Source organism: Microtus oregoni, unplaced genomic scaffold (genome assembly GCF_018167655.1).
Source record: "Microtus oregoni isolate MIOR12 unplaced genomic scaffold, Mior012 000029F_ref0000214, whole genome shotgun sequence".
NCBI classification, from domain to species: domain Eukaryota; kingdom Metazoa; phylum Chordata; class Mammalia; order Rodentia; family Cricetidae; genus Microtus; species Microtus oregoni.
The window spans coordinates 14,552,230-14,569,554 of record NW_024543088.1 but is presented as its reverse complement, the minus strand read 5'-3'; the positions used below and the strand labels follow the sequence as shown (position 1 = coordinate 14,569,554).

General features: G+C 41.9%; 1 protein-coding gene across 1 annotated transcript; it reads right to left on the bottom strand.

The window, feature by feature from the left end:
* Nucleotides 1-376: 376 nt before the first annotated feature.
* Nucleotides 377-12,137, bottom strand: LOC121464682 (disks large homolog 5-like). The gene is made up of 6 exons (XM_041677706.1): nt 12,005-12,137; nt 9,533-9,692; nt 8,281-8,412; nt 7,434-7,617; nt 1,613-1,728; nt 377-456 (listed from the first exon to the last, which is right to left on the bottom strand). Exons 1-6 carry the CDS (start codon nt 12,135-12,137, stop codon nt 438-440), a joined length of 744 nt encoding a protein of 247 aa, XP_041533640.1. The 3' UTR covers nt 377-437.
* Between the last annotated feature and the right edge of the window lie 5,188 nt (nt 12,138-17,325).

Sequence of the window (17,325 nt, the reverse complement as noted above, 5' to 3'; positions counted from 1 at the left end):
CACAGGAGAGGGAATCCTGTTCTTTTCCCTGTGGTGTGTACAGACTACAGCATGGCATCAGTACAGTCTTTCTCGTGAGAGTCCGCACCATATATGGAGGGCTCAGCCGGCTTACTAAAGACATGGAGAGTACAGAGGAAGCCTTGCTCAGCAGCATATCCTCTCCATGCTGCTGTTTGCCACTCAGGGTCCACCTGCTGACCAATGTCGGGATTTGGAGTCATTCTTGGTGGCTCCTCTGAATATCAGGCTTCTTTCTCATGATTTCCTTTCTCCAGGAATAGTGGGCCAACAGAACATGAATCAGATTGGCGATGGATCCGCTGCAGGAGGTGGAGATTTTTCTTACTCATTTGTTCACAGCTACAAGGAGGGGTCTGCTTCTCAGTAGGTGTTGCTGCTCAAGTGGAGAATGTGTGAAGCTTCCTTCAGCCTCCTCAGTTCTCCAAAGCGGAGCTGTCAGAGAAGGAAAGGCAATCAGATGCATAGGAAGCCTCATTGGACCACAGCCTAGACAAAACCAGGCCCTGGCCACACATGGGAAACAAACATCAAGGAAGAAAACCCACCCCATGAATGCCAAGGTTGCAGGGGACAGGAGTCAATGGTTGCTCATTGGCCTGGCACACTCAGGGCTCCTGCTGCAGCAGGTCTGTCTGCAGGAGGCTCTCATCCTGGACATGCTGGAGGTTTTCATATTAGGGGAGGAAAACAGCTGGGACACAGGTCTGTTAAGGACCTGCCCTGTCAGCTTTTGAGCTCTCACCAACTCTACTCAACTGGGAAATCCAGCATTACATTTGAGCTGGGCTCATTCACTCCTTGCTTCTTCAAGGATAAGACAGCACCTGAGTTTCTTTTTTTCTCCACCTTTAAAACTGCTAGAAAGTGAGCTGAGAAATACACACTGTGGTGAACTAGAAAAACAGCCCATTACTCCAATAGCTTAGATACATTCTTTTGAAAAAAAAAACAGCAGTATAGCAATGTCTGGGTCACAGGCCTTGACTAGATGCCAGGAAACTGTGAGCAACCTGGGAAATTAACTGTATGAGGCCCTCAAGAGGAGCAAACACAACACTGCAGTGAAGGCTGGGCTTATTCCTTCAGCACAGAAACTTCCTTGGATTCAACATGTCAAACTCTAAATGTGATTTTAATTCCAGAGAAACCTTCTTACAGGAAACAGATGCAAACTGCAGAGAACTCATAATCAATAAGAAGGTGCTGTCTGCTAATCTGCCCAAGTGAAGGAATTTGTCTCTAAAGGTGATACTCCTGGAGGAAAATAAAGTGGCAGGAGGAGACACTGTCTTCCACAATTAACACTGCCTCTATTAGGTCTGGGACTACCATAGGAAGGATCAATGCACTCAGAACACACGAGAGCACTCAGAATTGAAGAAGTGCACACAATTGAGAAAGATTAAGGATAACACATATTGCTTCCTGTGCAGACATTTCTGTTGACTGAGCCAGCCCAGTACTCTCAGATGTTCTTCCCTGGCTGTGACTGAAAGTCATGCAAATGTCCAGGAACCCAAATAGGACAGAGATTCAGGTACTGGGGAACTACTTGATATAACTCCCTCTGCGTGGCCTGGGATCCTACCTCATCTGGGAGACAGCGAAGGGATTCTGCAGCTTTTCTGCGAATTCTATATATTTGGTGACCAGATCCCTCAGCTTCAGCAGGGATTGTCGTCTTTCCACCAATATATCCTGTTTCTGTTCATTAGAAGATTATGTTCTTAGTGGAGGGTTGAACACTCAAATGCGCGCGCGCGCACACACACACACACACACACACACACATACACACTCCTCAACGCACACACACACATACTCCTCAACGCACACTTCTGGATATACATGTACAAGAACATACACATTCAGCAAAATAACAAGAATTAATCATTTGATATTTCTCTGTATCAATGGTTCCATTTCCTTAATAAAAATACACAGAATGACAGAATGGATGCAGAAACAGGAACCATTTTTCTTCTGCATACAAGAAACAAATGTCAACATCAATTATAGACATTACCTCTGGGTAAAGAATTGGAAAAAAAAATCTTCCAAGCAAATGTACTTAAAAGACAAGCTGGTGTAGCTATTTTAATACCTAACAAAATCGACCTCAAACCAAAATTAATCAAAAGACATGGGGAAGGACACACCACAAAGATAACATTTTAATTTTTTTAAAATTTTTTTTCGAGACATGGTTTTTCCATAACTTTGGAGTTTATTCTGGAAGTAGCTCTTGTAGACTAGGCCTGCCTTGAGCACAAGAAGATCTGCTTCCCTCTGTTTTTCAAGAGCTGGGATTAAAAGTCTGCACCACCACCACCTGGCCCTCATTTCAATTCTTAACATCTATGCCCTAAGTAAATTTTTAAGATAAACATTACTATAGCTTAAAACACATATTGATTTCCACATGCTAATATGGAAATTATTACCAATAATAACCTCAGTCTCACCAATGTGCATGTCATCAGTGTGCAGGTCATGCAGACAAAATTAATAAACTCTGCATTAACTGAAGTTTTAAACCAAATAAACCTAACAGATATTTATCAGACAATTAGAGAATACAACTGTATATCAACAACTAAAGAAAGGAAAGCATATATAAGTTTATGGAAATTGAAGATCTCTATATTGAATGAAAAGTGGACCAAAACATAAAGAAAGAAAGAAAGAAATTAAAGACTTTCTAGAATTCAATGAAAATGAATACATAACCTACGCAAATGTATGGGACACAATGAAAGTAGTGCTAAGAGCACTGAGTGCCTACATTAAAAAATGGGAAGATATCATACTTAATAGTAACACCTCAAAGCTATTGAACAAAAGGAAATATGTCCAAGAGGATTAGACCAGAAGAAATAATCAAACTGACAGCTAAACCAATAAAATAAAAATAAAGATAATTGTAAAAAATCAGTGAAAGAAAGAATTGGTTCTTTGAGAAAATCAACAAGATAGATAAACCCTCATCCAAGCTAAATAAAGATGGGCAAAGAATATCCCAATTAATAAAATCAGAAACTGTATGGGGACATAACAACGGATACTGAGGAAATCCAGAGAATCACAAGGACATACTTTAAATCAAGTACTTCATCAAACTGGATTATCTATAAGAAATGAATAATTTTCTCAATAGGAATCATTTATCAAAGTTAAATTAAAATCAGATAAGTAAATACACCTACATTCCCCAATGAAATAGAAGCCATTGTTAAAAGCCTCCCTCCACCCCATAAAAAAAAAAAGCCCAGGGTCAAATGGCTATCACACAGAATTCTACCATACTTTAAACGAATAGTTAATGGCAATACTCCTCAAATTAGTTTGCAAAATAAACACAGAAGAAACAGTGCCCAAATCATTTTATGAGGTCGCAGTTACCTTGATACCCAAACCACAGAAAGACTCAACGAAGATACTTACAGACCAATTTCCTTATGGACATAGATGAAAAAGTACTCAATAAAATACTTGCAAATAAATCCAAGAATATTTCAAAAAGATCATCTATTATGATCAAGCAGTCTTTAACCTAGAGATGTAGGGATAGTTCAGCATATGAAAATTAGTCAATGTAATCTACCATATAAAATTAAGAAAAAACATATGGTGATCATCTTACTAGATACCAAAAAATCTTTGACCCTTTCATGAAGAAAGACCTCAACACAAAAACAGACAGGAGAGAATATAAGGAATAGCTGGAACATGCCAGCAAAGGAGATGATTTCTGAAGAGAACACTGGCACTAAGATCAACAATTAATAAAGGACCTCAGGGAACTTAAAGGCAAGGAACACCATGAGTAGGAGAAAATAGAGGTTTACAGAATGGGAAATGATTTTCATCAACTCGCATCAGACAGAGGGCTAATATCCAAAATATACAAAGCATTCAATAGACTAGACATCAACCATCCAAATCGTTCAATTATGAAACGTGGTACAGATAGAAACAGAAAAAAAAAGAAGAATCACAAATAGCTGAGAAACATTTAAAGAAGTGTTCAACATTCCTACCCTTCAGGGGAATTTGAACCAAAAACTCCTTTGAGATTCCACCTTACACCTGTCAGAATGGCTAAGATCAATGGCACGAATGACAGCTTATGGTGGTGTGGATTTGTAGCAAAGGAAACACTCCTCCATTTCTAGTGGGAGTCCAGAGTTGTCCAGCCTCTATGGCATCAACATGGCGATTCCTCAGAAAATTGGGAACTGATTTACCTCAAAATCTAGGTACACCGTTCTTGGACATATATCTAAAGGATGCTCTATCCTATCACAAGAACACTTGCTCAAATACCTTCACTCTGGCTTTATTCATAATAACCAGAAACTGGAAACAACCTTGATGTCCCTCAATGAAAGAATGGATAAAGAACGGGCAGTACATTTACAGAAGAGGATATTACTTGGCTGTGTGAAAAGTGATATCCAATTGCTATTATAAGCAAATGGGTGGAGCTAGAAAAAAATCATGCTGACAGAGATATCTGAGATCCTGAAAAACACATATTATATGTATTTACTTATAAGTGGGCATCAGTTGTTAAGTAACTGATAATCAAGCCACTTTCTTCAACCCAGAAAAGTTAGGTAAAGAGAAGGTCACTAGAGGAAACAGAAGAATTTCCCTGGGAAAAGAAAATCAATTAGATTTTGCCAGTAAACTTTGGTTGGGTGGGGAGGGAATTGAAAGGGATCCTGTAGGGGGGAGGGATGGAGGGAGAGAGTGTGGAGAGAGAGTGTTGGAGTTGGGAGGCTCCCAGAGGCTGCTTCCAGTGCTGAGACTGGATTGCATTCAGTTGAATATTTGGCTGGAGGGGATTCTGTGGAGATCCCTATACAGCTCCGGCTCATGCTAGGACAGTGTGTTGTTCTCTGAAAACTAACAGTGGGGTGGTATTCTTGTGGACAACATCTACACATGATTGAACCTAGAGAGAGCAAGCAGTTGCCTGCGTGGAGCCTTCACCCATATGCTCTAGTCTCTTTGGCATGGGATGATACTCTGCAGGTTACAGAAAGAGAAACATGACATCAACTCAGCCACAAAAACCTTGACTTACAGTCTGTCCTCCCTGCAAGTTATGCTGGGGCACTGTTGGTGCAGAACTTGAGAGAGTGGCCATACAATGTCTGGCTTAACTTGAGGCTCATGCAAGGTGAGGCAGTCCATGCCCTATAATCCCTGGATGGCTAAAATCTGGAGACCAAATAGCCCAGAGACATAGCACAGAAGCAAACATAACTAAAAAAAATCAATGAACTGATTACTAATATTCCTATCAATGTTCTGCTATACTCATAGATTGGTGCCTTGCTGGTCCTCGTCAGAGAGTATTTCTCTAGCAGTAGTTGTGTGGAAGTGAGTATATGAATTCGAACTTTCTATCAGTCCTACCCATTGGAGCTCAGGAAAACTTTCAGAAGAAATGGGGGGGGGGATTTTAGGAGTAAGCGGGAATGATGGGCTGGAGGGCACTAGGAGAACATGGCCCACTGAATCAAGTAAACAGGGCTCACATAGGCTCACAGAGTTATGTATGGGGCCTGCATGGGTCTGCACCATGTTCTCTGCATATATGTTGGTGTTTTGGTGGGACTCTTAATAGTGGGAGTGGGTGTGGTGTGTCTCTGACTCTTTTGTCTGCTCTTGGGAAGCCTTTCCTCCTATTGGGAAGCTTTGTCCAGCCTCTGTATGAAGGCCTTTTTCTTGTTTTGTTATGCTTGCCTGTTCTTTTCTGGAAAGAAAACAAAGGGTAGCAGATCTGGAAAAAGAGAGGTTTATAGGAGCTGAGAGAAGTGGCGGTAGAGAAAACTATGGTATATGAGAATAATTTATTGTCAATAAAAGGAAATGTTCACTCAATAAAAAAATATGAATTGTTGAAGAGTTACAACACTTTAAAACAGAGTTATTAACTGTGTAATCTCTACGCAAAAGGAGAGCTTAAAATTTTCTTCCTCTAAAATATTAACAAGGAGCAGGAATCCCTATGATTCGATGGCATATAATTATTTTCACTTATAGCTGGGATTCATAGGCCATGGCTAGTGGGAAGGAGGTAAAATTGCCTTTTCTGTGAACAGTAAAATTTATGGACAGATCCTTAGTAAGGGTTAGATTCTGCCTCCTGCAGGAAAATCCTCTGCTCCTGGAGGTCTCAAACGCAATGAGAGCTGGAGGGTTGCACCAAGCAGACACCAGCTATAATGTAAGAGACGAATTAAAGGTAATAACTTCATCAGTTCCTTCAGGACAGACATCTTATCTGTTTGCTGCAGGTAAAGCTTACTTCCTGGCATTTATGGGACTCCCAACATAGACTGTTGAATGGTTAAATGAATGAAAGCTACCTTTATGTTATTCGTCTTAAAGCTACCTGTCTACTAATGATAAAGCATCTTAAATTGTATTTACACAGATGCTTTTGAGATGACTATAATTTAGCATCTATGTCTTAAAAACACAAATGTAAGCCCGGCGGTGGTGGCACAAGCCATTAATCCCAGCACTCGGGAGGCAGAGGCAGGCGGATCTCTGTGAGTTCGAGACCAGCCTAATCTACAAGAGCTAGTTCCAGGACAGGCTCCAAAACCACAGAGAAACCCTGTCTCGAGAAAACCAAAAAAAAAAAAAAAAAAAAAAAAAAAAAAAAAAAAAAACAAAAAAACAAAAAAAAAAAAAAGCACAAACGTATAATCTACTGACCTTGGACATTTGGTTTAACCATCAATTTAAATTTAAGTATTTAGACTAAGTTTGAGCTTGTGATGCAAACCCTTAATCCTAGCTACTCAGAGACTGAGACAGAAGGACTGAACATTAAAGTCTGGACTGAACTCCACTGTGAGTTCAAAGCTAATCTTTGGAATGTAGTGTGATCATATCTCAAGACTTTAAAAGGATTTGGTGATATATCTCATTGTTAGAATGTGTAACAAACATGAGCAAAGCCCAGGTTTAATGTTATTTTAATAATTAGATCAAATAACCATGGGAGAACTGCTATTTTCTGAAGGGAAATTAAGGAGGAGTGGACCTGGGGTCCGGGGAGCAGGGGGTGAAAATGACTGGGAGGAGGGAAGGAGGTTGAACTGATGAAACATGAGAGAAGATAAAAAATGTAGACAAGAACCACCCCTTTGACATTTGCAAGGGGATTTCCTCCTTCAAAGCTGTTTCCAGCCATTGATCTCACAAGATGCTAAATCCTTAGAAAGTCTTGGAATAATCACAGAAATCAACAATTGGACAGGATGTTAGTGAGCTACTGGAAAAGTGGGTGGATGATCACGTGTGTGTGTGTGTGTGTGTGTGTGTGTGTGTGTGTGTGTATTACTACTGATGGTGGACAGCCTGCCCACTTTGCTGCAGCCTACCTTATCCCCCTCGTCACATAGCTCACAGAACTTCTCATCGGTCTTTTCATAGAGATTCTTCACCTTCTCACAGGCCACTTGCAGTGAAATCTGCTCCCTCCGTAGCTTTTGGTTCTCCTCTCTCAACATACTCACTTTTTTCTTCAGCTGAGTTCGCTCACTCAGGAGCTGGTTGTGGAGGATGCTGAACCATCACAAAAACAACATGAGACCTACCTAGCCTCCATCTCCCACATCACCCATGCAAACTCCCATGTCCCCAGACAGTCCTAGACCAGAGCCCACAGTCACCATGCCAGGATACCCTAGTGGCTGTCAAATGTCAGAGAATGGCCAAATTACAGAAAGACTCAGACTGGTTTTGAAAACTGTTACAATAAAAGAAATGCATGTACTTCTGAGAGCAGGGTTTGCCTCCTACCACATGTACTTAACTGTCCATGGTACTGGGAAAGCATCAGCAGGTCGAGAGGTAGAAGACAAACATTCTGTGAGGGAGGACAGCAGACCCAATTGAAATATATTCTATCTATGGGTAGAATGGGATCACCTCTGTAAACCCCTACCAGAGCCCCCAAGACCCACAAATGCCTGACACCTTTATCATGGTACAAATAGATTTTCTATCTAGAGGCTGCTGAGGCTGGCAGGACAATGTTGTGATGGGCTCACAGATACTTCAGTCTTAGCAAAACTAGTCCAGTAGGTCCAAGTCAAGAGCATAAGACAGACTGCTTTTTAGAGGGAGACAGGCCAAAAGGAAAGTCCTCACTTTGGGTCAAAGACAAAAACTTGGCAAAAGCAGTCACTGCCAAGGAATAGAGTCCCAGTGAAGGCAGTCACTCACCTGTAAGAGACAGCTTCCTCAGTCAGCTCCTTGCACTTGTACAAGGCCTCTCTCATCTCCATGGGGAATTTCTGTAGATCCAACATCACTTTCTTATGCTCCATATTCAGCATCTCCAACTCAAAATTTTGCCTGTATTAGGGCATAGCCCCAGAGAAAAGAACCCCGTGAATTGTGGCCTTAATGATCCTATGATTTCAGGCTGTGCCCTGAACACCCAGCACAGTCAATGTCGCATTCTGATAGCTATGAACCAGGACAACCTGGTGCTGTTTAAACTTGCTGACGTGACCCCAGACCAGCAATCAGGGGTGCAAAGGGAGTGATTCAGAGTTGCATGAGTTCCATTAATGGGCCTGGAGGAATAGAATAGTTAAGTCCTGGGGAGCCTGTGTCACAAGTCTGATCCCACCAGAAATCTATGATAATGTTGTTCCCATCTTCAGAACGGGGATTTTTGATCCCAGGTTCCTATTGCTACATGGATGTCTAAAGCACAAAATCAGTGTTTCCAGCGAGCAGACCTGACTTAAGGATAGATATATAAGTCTCCAGTGGATTCCAATGGGTTGCCAAGGTGAGCACACGGGCCAGGAGCACCATCACTGGTCATAGTGGAGTTCCCTGACCCTAAGGGAACTTAGTTGGATCACCTGGAAACTGTGGCACAGAAAGAACCACATGCCACAGACCCCCAACTGCTAGGACACACACACACACACACACACACACACACACACACACACGGAGGATGCCAAATAAATGTAGGCAGGCAGAATTATCTCAGAATATAAGAAACCAGACTAGAGAGGAGCAGGGATGAAGTTCAGACCTCAAGTCACACACTGAGATGCACCAAGACGACTAGGCCCCTGCAGCTGCTCCCAGGAGCAGCCAGTACTCAAGCACCTGCTGGTTAAGCACAAAGACTCACCATAAACTCACAGCACCTAGCATCGTCCACAAGCCAACACCTGTCAAGGCCTCATGAAATGTATGCTGAGAGCTCACAAACTATTGCCCCATCCCCAGACTGATCCAGGCCACAGGCTCTGCTTTTCATTTAGAGGAATCACACAGCCTGTGTCCTGATATCACTCCTTCCCAGATTTCAGCTATGCCTCTCAGATGCCTTCAGGATATTTAGTTTAGGCAGAACACTCTGGAGGTGCAGCCTCCAGTGACCTGAGGAATGCTGGGGTTGACTCGGTAGGGTCAAGACAGTTACCCAGGAACTAGACAAAATGGCTACCTGGTGTTCAAATCCTTGTTGGTATAATTAGCCAGAATTCCACGAAGTTCATTCCTTTCTTGGGTCATCATCTGAAGCTGCAGGGTCAGTGTAGCCACCTTGTTCATCCGCTGCTCCTGCCCAGTAACGGAGTTTGGGGTTGATGTTTTTCCGGTACTCCCTGCAGGTAGATAAATATTAGTGAATTTATGCAGTAGTATGGCACAGGACCAGGAGAGATCATGTTGAGTTCGAAGAAGAGGCCAAGGAAGAGTGAATGCATGGAACACAGTGAAGGATCAGGACAACTCCTCAAACTGGGAGCCCATAAGCTATGCCTCTGTCTCCACTCACTGTGGTTAGCTATGTGTATCAGCCCCTACTGCTGCCCCACTGGCCCTGAAAGGCATATGTCACACAGCCATGCTGCTTTGGAAATATCAACTCATTTCTGATGTGATACAGAAAATTCCTTGAGTCTCCAGTGCTTAGAGACTCTCAGTCTCTTAGTGTGGCCTGGAATAGAAGTAACTGAATGTCTGAGACCCTGGTTCATAGATGGGGAATTTCCCATGAGATACTCACAGAACCTAAAGAAATCACTGATGATGAGTTGTAGCAACAACCTACTCTCACACCCCATTAATCTGTGCCTCCAGCTGGTCTTTGCCACTCAAAATAAAATTAAGCAACTCACAGAACAGAAGCTGTAACCTTGACAACTCCTGGATCTCTGCCAAACTAACTAGCAGCAATCCTTGACTATGGGTCTGCACTTTAGTAACCCAGAGAAGCAATATAGAACCATCTCTTCCAAGATCCCAGCTACTAAACCCCATTTCTGTAAGGTCCAACTCAACCCCCAACCTCCTCCTTCCTAAGTCAGATCTCTCTGCCAACCAGTGTGCTCAATCTTGCCATTGTGTCTTCTGGTGAACCCTATATGCACATAATTGATGTGGGAGTGATTTCTTATTAATAAAGAAACTGCCTAGACCCATTTGATAGGCCAACCCTTAGGTGGGCGGAGAAAACAGAACAGAATGCTGGGAGAAAGAAGCTGAATCAGGAGTCACCATGATTCTCCCACTCCAGGCAGATGCAGGTTAAGATCATTCCTGGTAAGCCAGCTCGTGGGCTACACAGATTAATAAAAATGGGTTAGATCTATATGTAAGAGCTAGCCAATAAGAAACTGAAACTAAAGGGTCAGGCAGTGTTTAAAAGAATCCAGTGTCCGTGTAAGTATTTCGGGTAAAGCTAGCCGTGCGGGCGGCCGGGTTCCAGGGACTCAGCCCCGCCGCTCCTATTTCAACACATAATGAGTGCCCCAAGAACACAACACTGTTGATTTCAAAAATAGATGCCAATGACTCTTTAGGATACAGCAGAATGTCCAGAGAACGGACTGTTAGGGTCACTGCCAACTGCCATCACTTATCTCATAACCGTCTCTTCCCCAGTTCACCAAAAGCCTAGACCAAAAGCCAAGCTGGCTTTTTCAGGTGCCTTCCCTGACACACAGGGGAAGCTCGTCAGCAGCTCTCTGATAGTTACACTCCAATTAATTATAATTTAATACTTCATCATTTATGGAGGTCAAGACTCATTTTCTAAACATTCCCAAGGAATGGCTCTTCACCTCCTAATCAAAAAGATGGGAAGTGAAGGATACTAAGAAATTAGCTCATGTTGATGTGGAACGAAGTTCAGTTTCATGAAGTGAATGAGTACCTCAGGAAATATCCACAGGGCTGTTACAATGTGTGGGGGTGATGGAGATTGTGGGTGACCCGTCAGACCAAAGATGAGTCACATGGGTAATGATGAAAATTTCCCCCAAACTTCAGCAGAATACATTCCATCCATAATGATGTTAGCAAAAGTGAGATCACCTAGTGACAGGACAGGCTGGAGACACCTAAGGGCATCCATAGGTGAGCCCTCACTCACCAAGAACAGACACTTGCAGGGAGAGTGATGGCTCATTCCTGCACTCAAGTTAAAGATAAAGTCAAGTTAAAGATGACTGGCTATTGAGATTCAGGAACTCAGAAACCTTAGGGGTCACTGACATGCAGCAATACCCAATGGATTCTACCCTGCAAGTGGATGTGAGGTAAAATTTGAGATCCTCCAGCTTTGGCCAGAGGATTTTACTCTCCCTGTTATTAGTGACCCACAACCAAAAGAAATCCAGTGTGGGTGAAGCTCAGTGCTGTAACTGAAACCTCATTCATCCCTCTCTCCTTCCTTCCCACTCAGAGTCAAAGCAGAGGGCCCTAGCACAGCAGCTGCAGGGTTGACCATTACTGGCTCTCTGCCAATCTAAGCATCAGAAACCCTAAACTCCAGGTCTACTCTTTAGTAACAGAGAGAAGCAGGATAGATTCATTACCTCCACAAAGCTCTAAGATCCTGTGACTCACTATGAAAAACCAAGCTGAAACCTTCCACCATCAAGAAACTCCCCACTCCCTCCCCAGGACTCACTGCGTTTTCCCCAGAACCATTTATGTCTTGATGTGCGACACTGAGGTTGAAGGCCAGCTTCCTTCTGCCTCCCTCTAGTCTCGTTTTGCTCTCCTTTCTGTCTCCCAAGGAGCCTGCTCAGTCTTGCCAACATGGCTATGTCCAAAACCCGTAGGCAATGAACAGATGCCCCACAGGCAGTTGGTGTTGCCACAACACTGATGACATCACAGAGAATCAGGGCTCTCCAGGATACAATAGAATGTCCAGGGAGGGGTCTGCTGCTGTCCATGGTACAGCCATTACCTCTGACTCATTTTCTCACTCCAAAATGACCTTAAACCAAGCAGCCATATCAGGAGCCTCTCTGGGGTCAAAAATGGAAAAGGAAGCTCTTATACAGGTAGTAATAAAAAATTTCCCCTGGAGAATCAGCAGAGCACACTCAGGCTATAAGGTTGTGAGTGAAGATGTGATTCACTCTTGACGTGTCTGGTTGGAGTCACATGAGGCCAGATGATCCCTCAGATATTTAAAAAAAACAGTCCTAGAAGCAATATGATGGTCCAAACCTTGAATCAATATACTGAGGCAAGAGCAGTGACAAGTCAGAGGTCTGTCGGGGCTGTGTAGAGGCACCCTAAATTGGAAACACACATGCACATGCACACACATACAGATAGAAGAGGCAAACAATCATGGGATCGAATATGATGTACATCACTGCTATGGTCCTTCTATCAGCAAACAAAAGCCAAATTCCTTGGCCTAGAGCCAGGTGTTATGATATATGTGCTTGTTAATGGCTTTGGGTACAATACCCATTAGGAGATCATGAGAAGGACAGGCATTTGGAGAGGCTTGGGGTTATTAAATCAGAGTTTGGTGATAGCCTAACCTCAATTTTCTATTTCTGACAGTTCTTGTAAAGAGGATCCAGCCCATCGTTAGGCTGAAATTCATTTTCTCCAGATCTCTGGACTTTCTCAACAGAAGCATGTTCCTTAGAACTTAGGGCTGATGAGGTCTGTCAGGTGATCTGTGCCATTTCAGATATGGAAGCCCTAAGCAGGTGAACGTGATTAGCAACTTTTTTTCTAAATAGGGTCTTGTAGAGACCAACAAGTTGAGAACCAAACATCTGGCAAAACTGGTATGAAAAAGTTTTATGAACATACAGAGTGGTGCTGTGGTAAAGAAGCAGAAGTGAGAAGTGAGAGTGAGAGAGAGAGAGAGAGAGAGAGAGAGAGAGAGAGAGAGAGAGAGAGAGAATATGGTTTGCAAATCAATCTGAGATGTGACAAGATCTAGAAAACAAGGTATAATGGATTACCAGCAAATTCCAGCAACTAAGAAAGAGGCCTGTGTAGGGGAAACCCAGCCCAAGGGGGTGTGTTAGTCTTGGGCTAATGTTTAGGTATAAATCTGGCAGGTGTGAGCCCCGCTGGTCCCTTTTTGTACTTCCTGTTCACTGGATCCCTAGTGTTGTAAGCTATTCCCTCATTAAAGTTTACTATTTCATATTAAGCTAGCCTGGTTATTACGCCACACAGCTTGGCCTTTTCAATAATTAATTGTGAGATATCACACTTCCATGAACACACTTCTCCAACTCAGGAGATATACTTATCCACTCCAGGCAAATATGCACAAAACCATTCTGCATGTGCCTGCCTCTAATCTCACCAGTCTCCCACACAAATAGGCTTCACTCTCTTCCAAATGACCTGAGATTCAGTTGACAGGTGACTGCCCCTATGACCCACAATGTTTTCTCTCGACCCACCCATGGAATCTGGAAGGTGCTCATGAAATGAACTGAGAGATAAGACTTGGCCTACCTGATACTCAAAATGCAGCCTTGAGATTCTCAATCTCTGGATGATAACCCTAAACCATCCCTCTACAGGAAAGGGAGTCTTGCTGTCAGCTAGTTTTTCTTCCTCCCTTTACATTCTTCAGAAATCGAGGGGACAGCCTCCTCAAGCCTATTCACAGCGGCACATGGTACAGCTTGGCTTCATAACCCTCAAGTCTCACCTCAAGAAGTCAAAAGAAAATTGACAGATTTCACAAATACTCATATGGTTGGAGATGCCGTGGTTATCTTTTGTTCACTCTAGCACCTTGCAGGGCCAGAATGTGTTCCCAAGACGAAGCATGTTATCTTCTCTGATATCATCCCAGGACACACAAATCTGGCTGGAAGGAGCCAAGCTTTCTTCCTTTCCACGGTCTCATAAGGCCCATCATATTGTGAGGTAAGTTCATGTATTATCTCTGCATGGACATTTGCCTATCAAGGAAAACTCATGTACCCAAAACATAACTTCTGCTATCTCTGGTTCCACCAGAGTCTTGTTCTAATTCTGCATTCCTTAGTAAATGCAACTTGTGTCTTCTATTGCTTAAAGCTTCCCTTTTTTCCCATAGTACACACCATTGAGAGTTTGGCTAAATCATCAAGAATTGACTAATACAGCATTCATCATCCATTCACTTTACTTTAAAATTATTGAGGGATGCGCCCTAATAACAACAAGTCTTTATGTTTCCTGCACCTCTATTTTCTAAAAAGCTTTCAGAGATCTCACTAACAGAATTACCTGCCCACTCCTCTATCAGTCAAAAGGGTCCTTAAGGGTTATATGCATATTTACCATTAAGTCAGCAAATGCTTCATTCTTGATGCTTGCAGCCCTCAACTTGGGCTGAACTTAAGACATACGTCCAGGAATACAATTATGTCAGAGAAGAATTTAAAACAAAACTATGCATATAAAACTAAATTACTACAATATTTCAAATAAAAATGTGAACCTTGTATAAATGATGTAACATGTATATATACATGAGCATCTTTCCACATAGTTAGGAACCAGAAATACTTGGAGTGTGTGTACAAAAGTATAAATGTTCATTTATCAGGTGGTTAATGAATGCTGCTCCCATTAGAAATGATAACCTCTGCTGACTGTACAGAGCAACCACTGACCATGGAATATTCTGCAAGGCATAATTCAAAGTACAAATGATGCATCACTGGGACACATTACTCAGATATTTTAGTAAAATTTTTACTGTATGATTGCTCTTGGAGAGTACCCAGGTTGCAGTACACTCAGGCAAATGGGGGCTCACAGCCATCTGTGACTCCAGTTGCAGAAGATATTATGCCCCCTTGTGACCTCTTTGGGCAGTGGAAACATGTGCACCAGAGACATACATTCAGGCAAAACACCAATACCCACACATGTAAAATGAAAGTGAAGAGAGTTTTTAATTGACCTAGATATTATAACCTTCCTGACACACTCATGTACTATTCTAATGTGTAGGTCCATGTGTTATGCATTTTCTGGTAACATTTTTGCTCTTGATGATGTGTAAGACAGGCTCTCCATATGTATTCCTGGCTGTCCTGGAACTCACCATGTAGCCTGTGCTGGCCTAAAAATATCCAAATGCTTCTGCATCCCTCATGTTGGGATTACAAGTGTGAATCACCATTCATGCTCCACCTTTTTGGGTAACTTCATTTTATTGTTTTTGTTTTGTCAATGAGACAGAATCTCACTTGATAGCCAAACTAGCCTAAATTTCACTATGTTGACTAGGTTGAATTTGAACTCTCAGAGATCTACATGTCTATACCTACCGAGTTCTGGAATTTAAGGCATGAATCATTATGCATGACATGACTTTCCATGTGTTTTTAATAGATGGAGGATGTTGTTCGAGGCTGCTTGTTCAGTCCTGGCTACACAGACTATAAAATAATCACTCAGAAACTATATTATTTGTAATACTGGTTGGCCAATATCTTAAGTGTATTTCTGGCTTATTCTTATATCTTAAATTAACCCATCTCCATTAATCTGTAAATGGCCACATGATGGTGGCTTACCAGTATGGTCCTGTCTGGTGTCTGTCTCCAGTTGGACTACATGGCTTCTTCCTGACTCAGCCTTCTTTCCACCAGCATTCAGTTTAGTTCTACCTGCCTACCTTTATTCTGTCTTATCACAGGCCAAAACGGCTTCTTTATTCATTAACCAATAAAAGCATCACAGACAGAAGGACTTCCCACACCAGGGAAGAAGCTATATTCATAGGAAAGAATATCAGTACTATGAACTTAAGCTAGCTAATCCTTTTATTTTCATATATGCTATGATATGGATTCCATTTCCCAATTCAGATTCTCAGAGTTACAGGGAAGTAATACTTGATTTCCATAAATATCCCAGGGATTCCTGTAGATTAAGCTAAATTTGGATAAGGTTTTCTATCCTACTAGGCAGAAGAGAAATATATTTTATATTCTTCGGATGATTGTGTTCAGGACTATTAGGCAGTCTGTTCAGTACACTCAAGAATTAGTTCTGGCCAGGAGGAGGTTCTGTTTCTCACAGAGACACTTCTTTGTGGACTCTTTGAGCATGGTGCTGCTAGGAACCTGAAGTTTCTCTAATACTGAAATGGCAGAGCCTCAAGCACTTAGGAAGTGAGTGATTATTCAGACATTCGCTTCAAATGACTCGTGCTCTTAATTAAAGCTCTCCCTAGGTGTAAGAATTTTTGATTGAAGGGCTGTTGAAGATTTTTGTGATAGAAAAGAATTTGCAACATTATCTACATTTTAAGGTTTCTCACCAGTATGGATTCTGTGATGTCTTTGAATATTAGAGAACTGGGTAAAGGTCTTGCCACATTCTTGACATCTGTAAGGTTTCTACCAGTATGGATTCTCTGGAGAGCTTTAAGATTTGGATGATGGGTAAATGACTTGCCACAATCTTTGCATTTGTATGCCTTCTCTTTGGGATTAAATCTCATATTCCTAATGAGGCATGTACATCTTTTAAAGCACTTTCTACATTCCTTATACATGCATTGTCTCTCTTTATTTTGATTGTTTCATAATACTTTTCTTGATTCTTGTCATGCTAGACAATTAAGACGTCTGTAGTATAATCAAAAGCCTCTTTAAACTTGTCATATATGTATTGGCTCTTCAACTCAATCATACTACAAGGACATTTGTTCAACTATGTTCATAGCAGCATAAAAGCCAGATCCTGGAAACAATCTAAATGTCCCTCAACTGAAGAATGGATAAAGAAAATGTGCCACATTTACACATTAGAGTAGTACTCAGTTGTAAAAAACAATGACATCGTGAAATTTGCAAGCAAATGAATGGAACTAGAGAAAACCATCCTAAGTGAAGCAACCTAGACTCAGAAAGTTGAACATGATATTAGTCACTCATAAGTGGATACTAGTTGTAAAGCAGAGGATATTGTGCCTACAGTCCATGATCCTAGAGAAGCTAAGTA

Coding starts and splice junctions, on each gene's coding strand:
- LOC121464682 (XM_041677706.1), bottom strand. CDS start 12,137: ATGTTGGCAAGACTGAGCAGGCTCCTTGGGAGACAGAAAGGAGAGCAA. Junction 9,693..12,004: donor ATGGTTCTGGGGAAAACGCA/GTGAGTCCTGGG, acceptor ATCTACCTGCAG/GGAGTACCGGAAAAACATCA. Junction 7,618..8,280: donor GAGGAAGCTGTCTCTTACAG/GTGAGTGACTGC, acceptor GTGATGGTTCAG/CATCCTCCACAACCAGCTCC.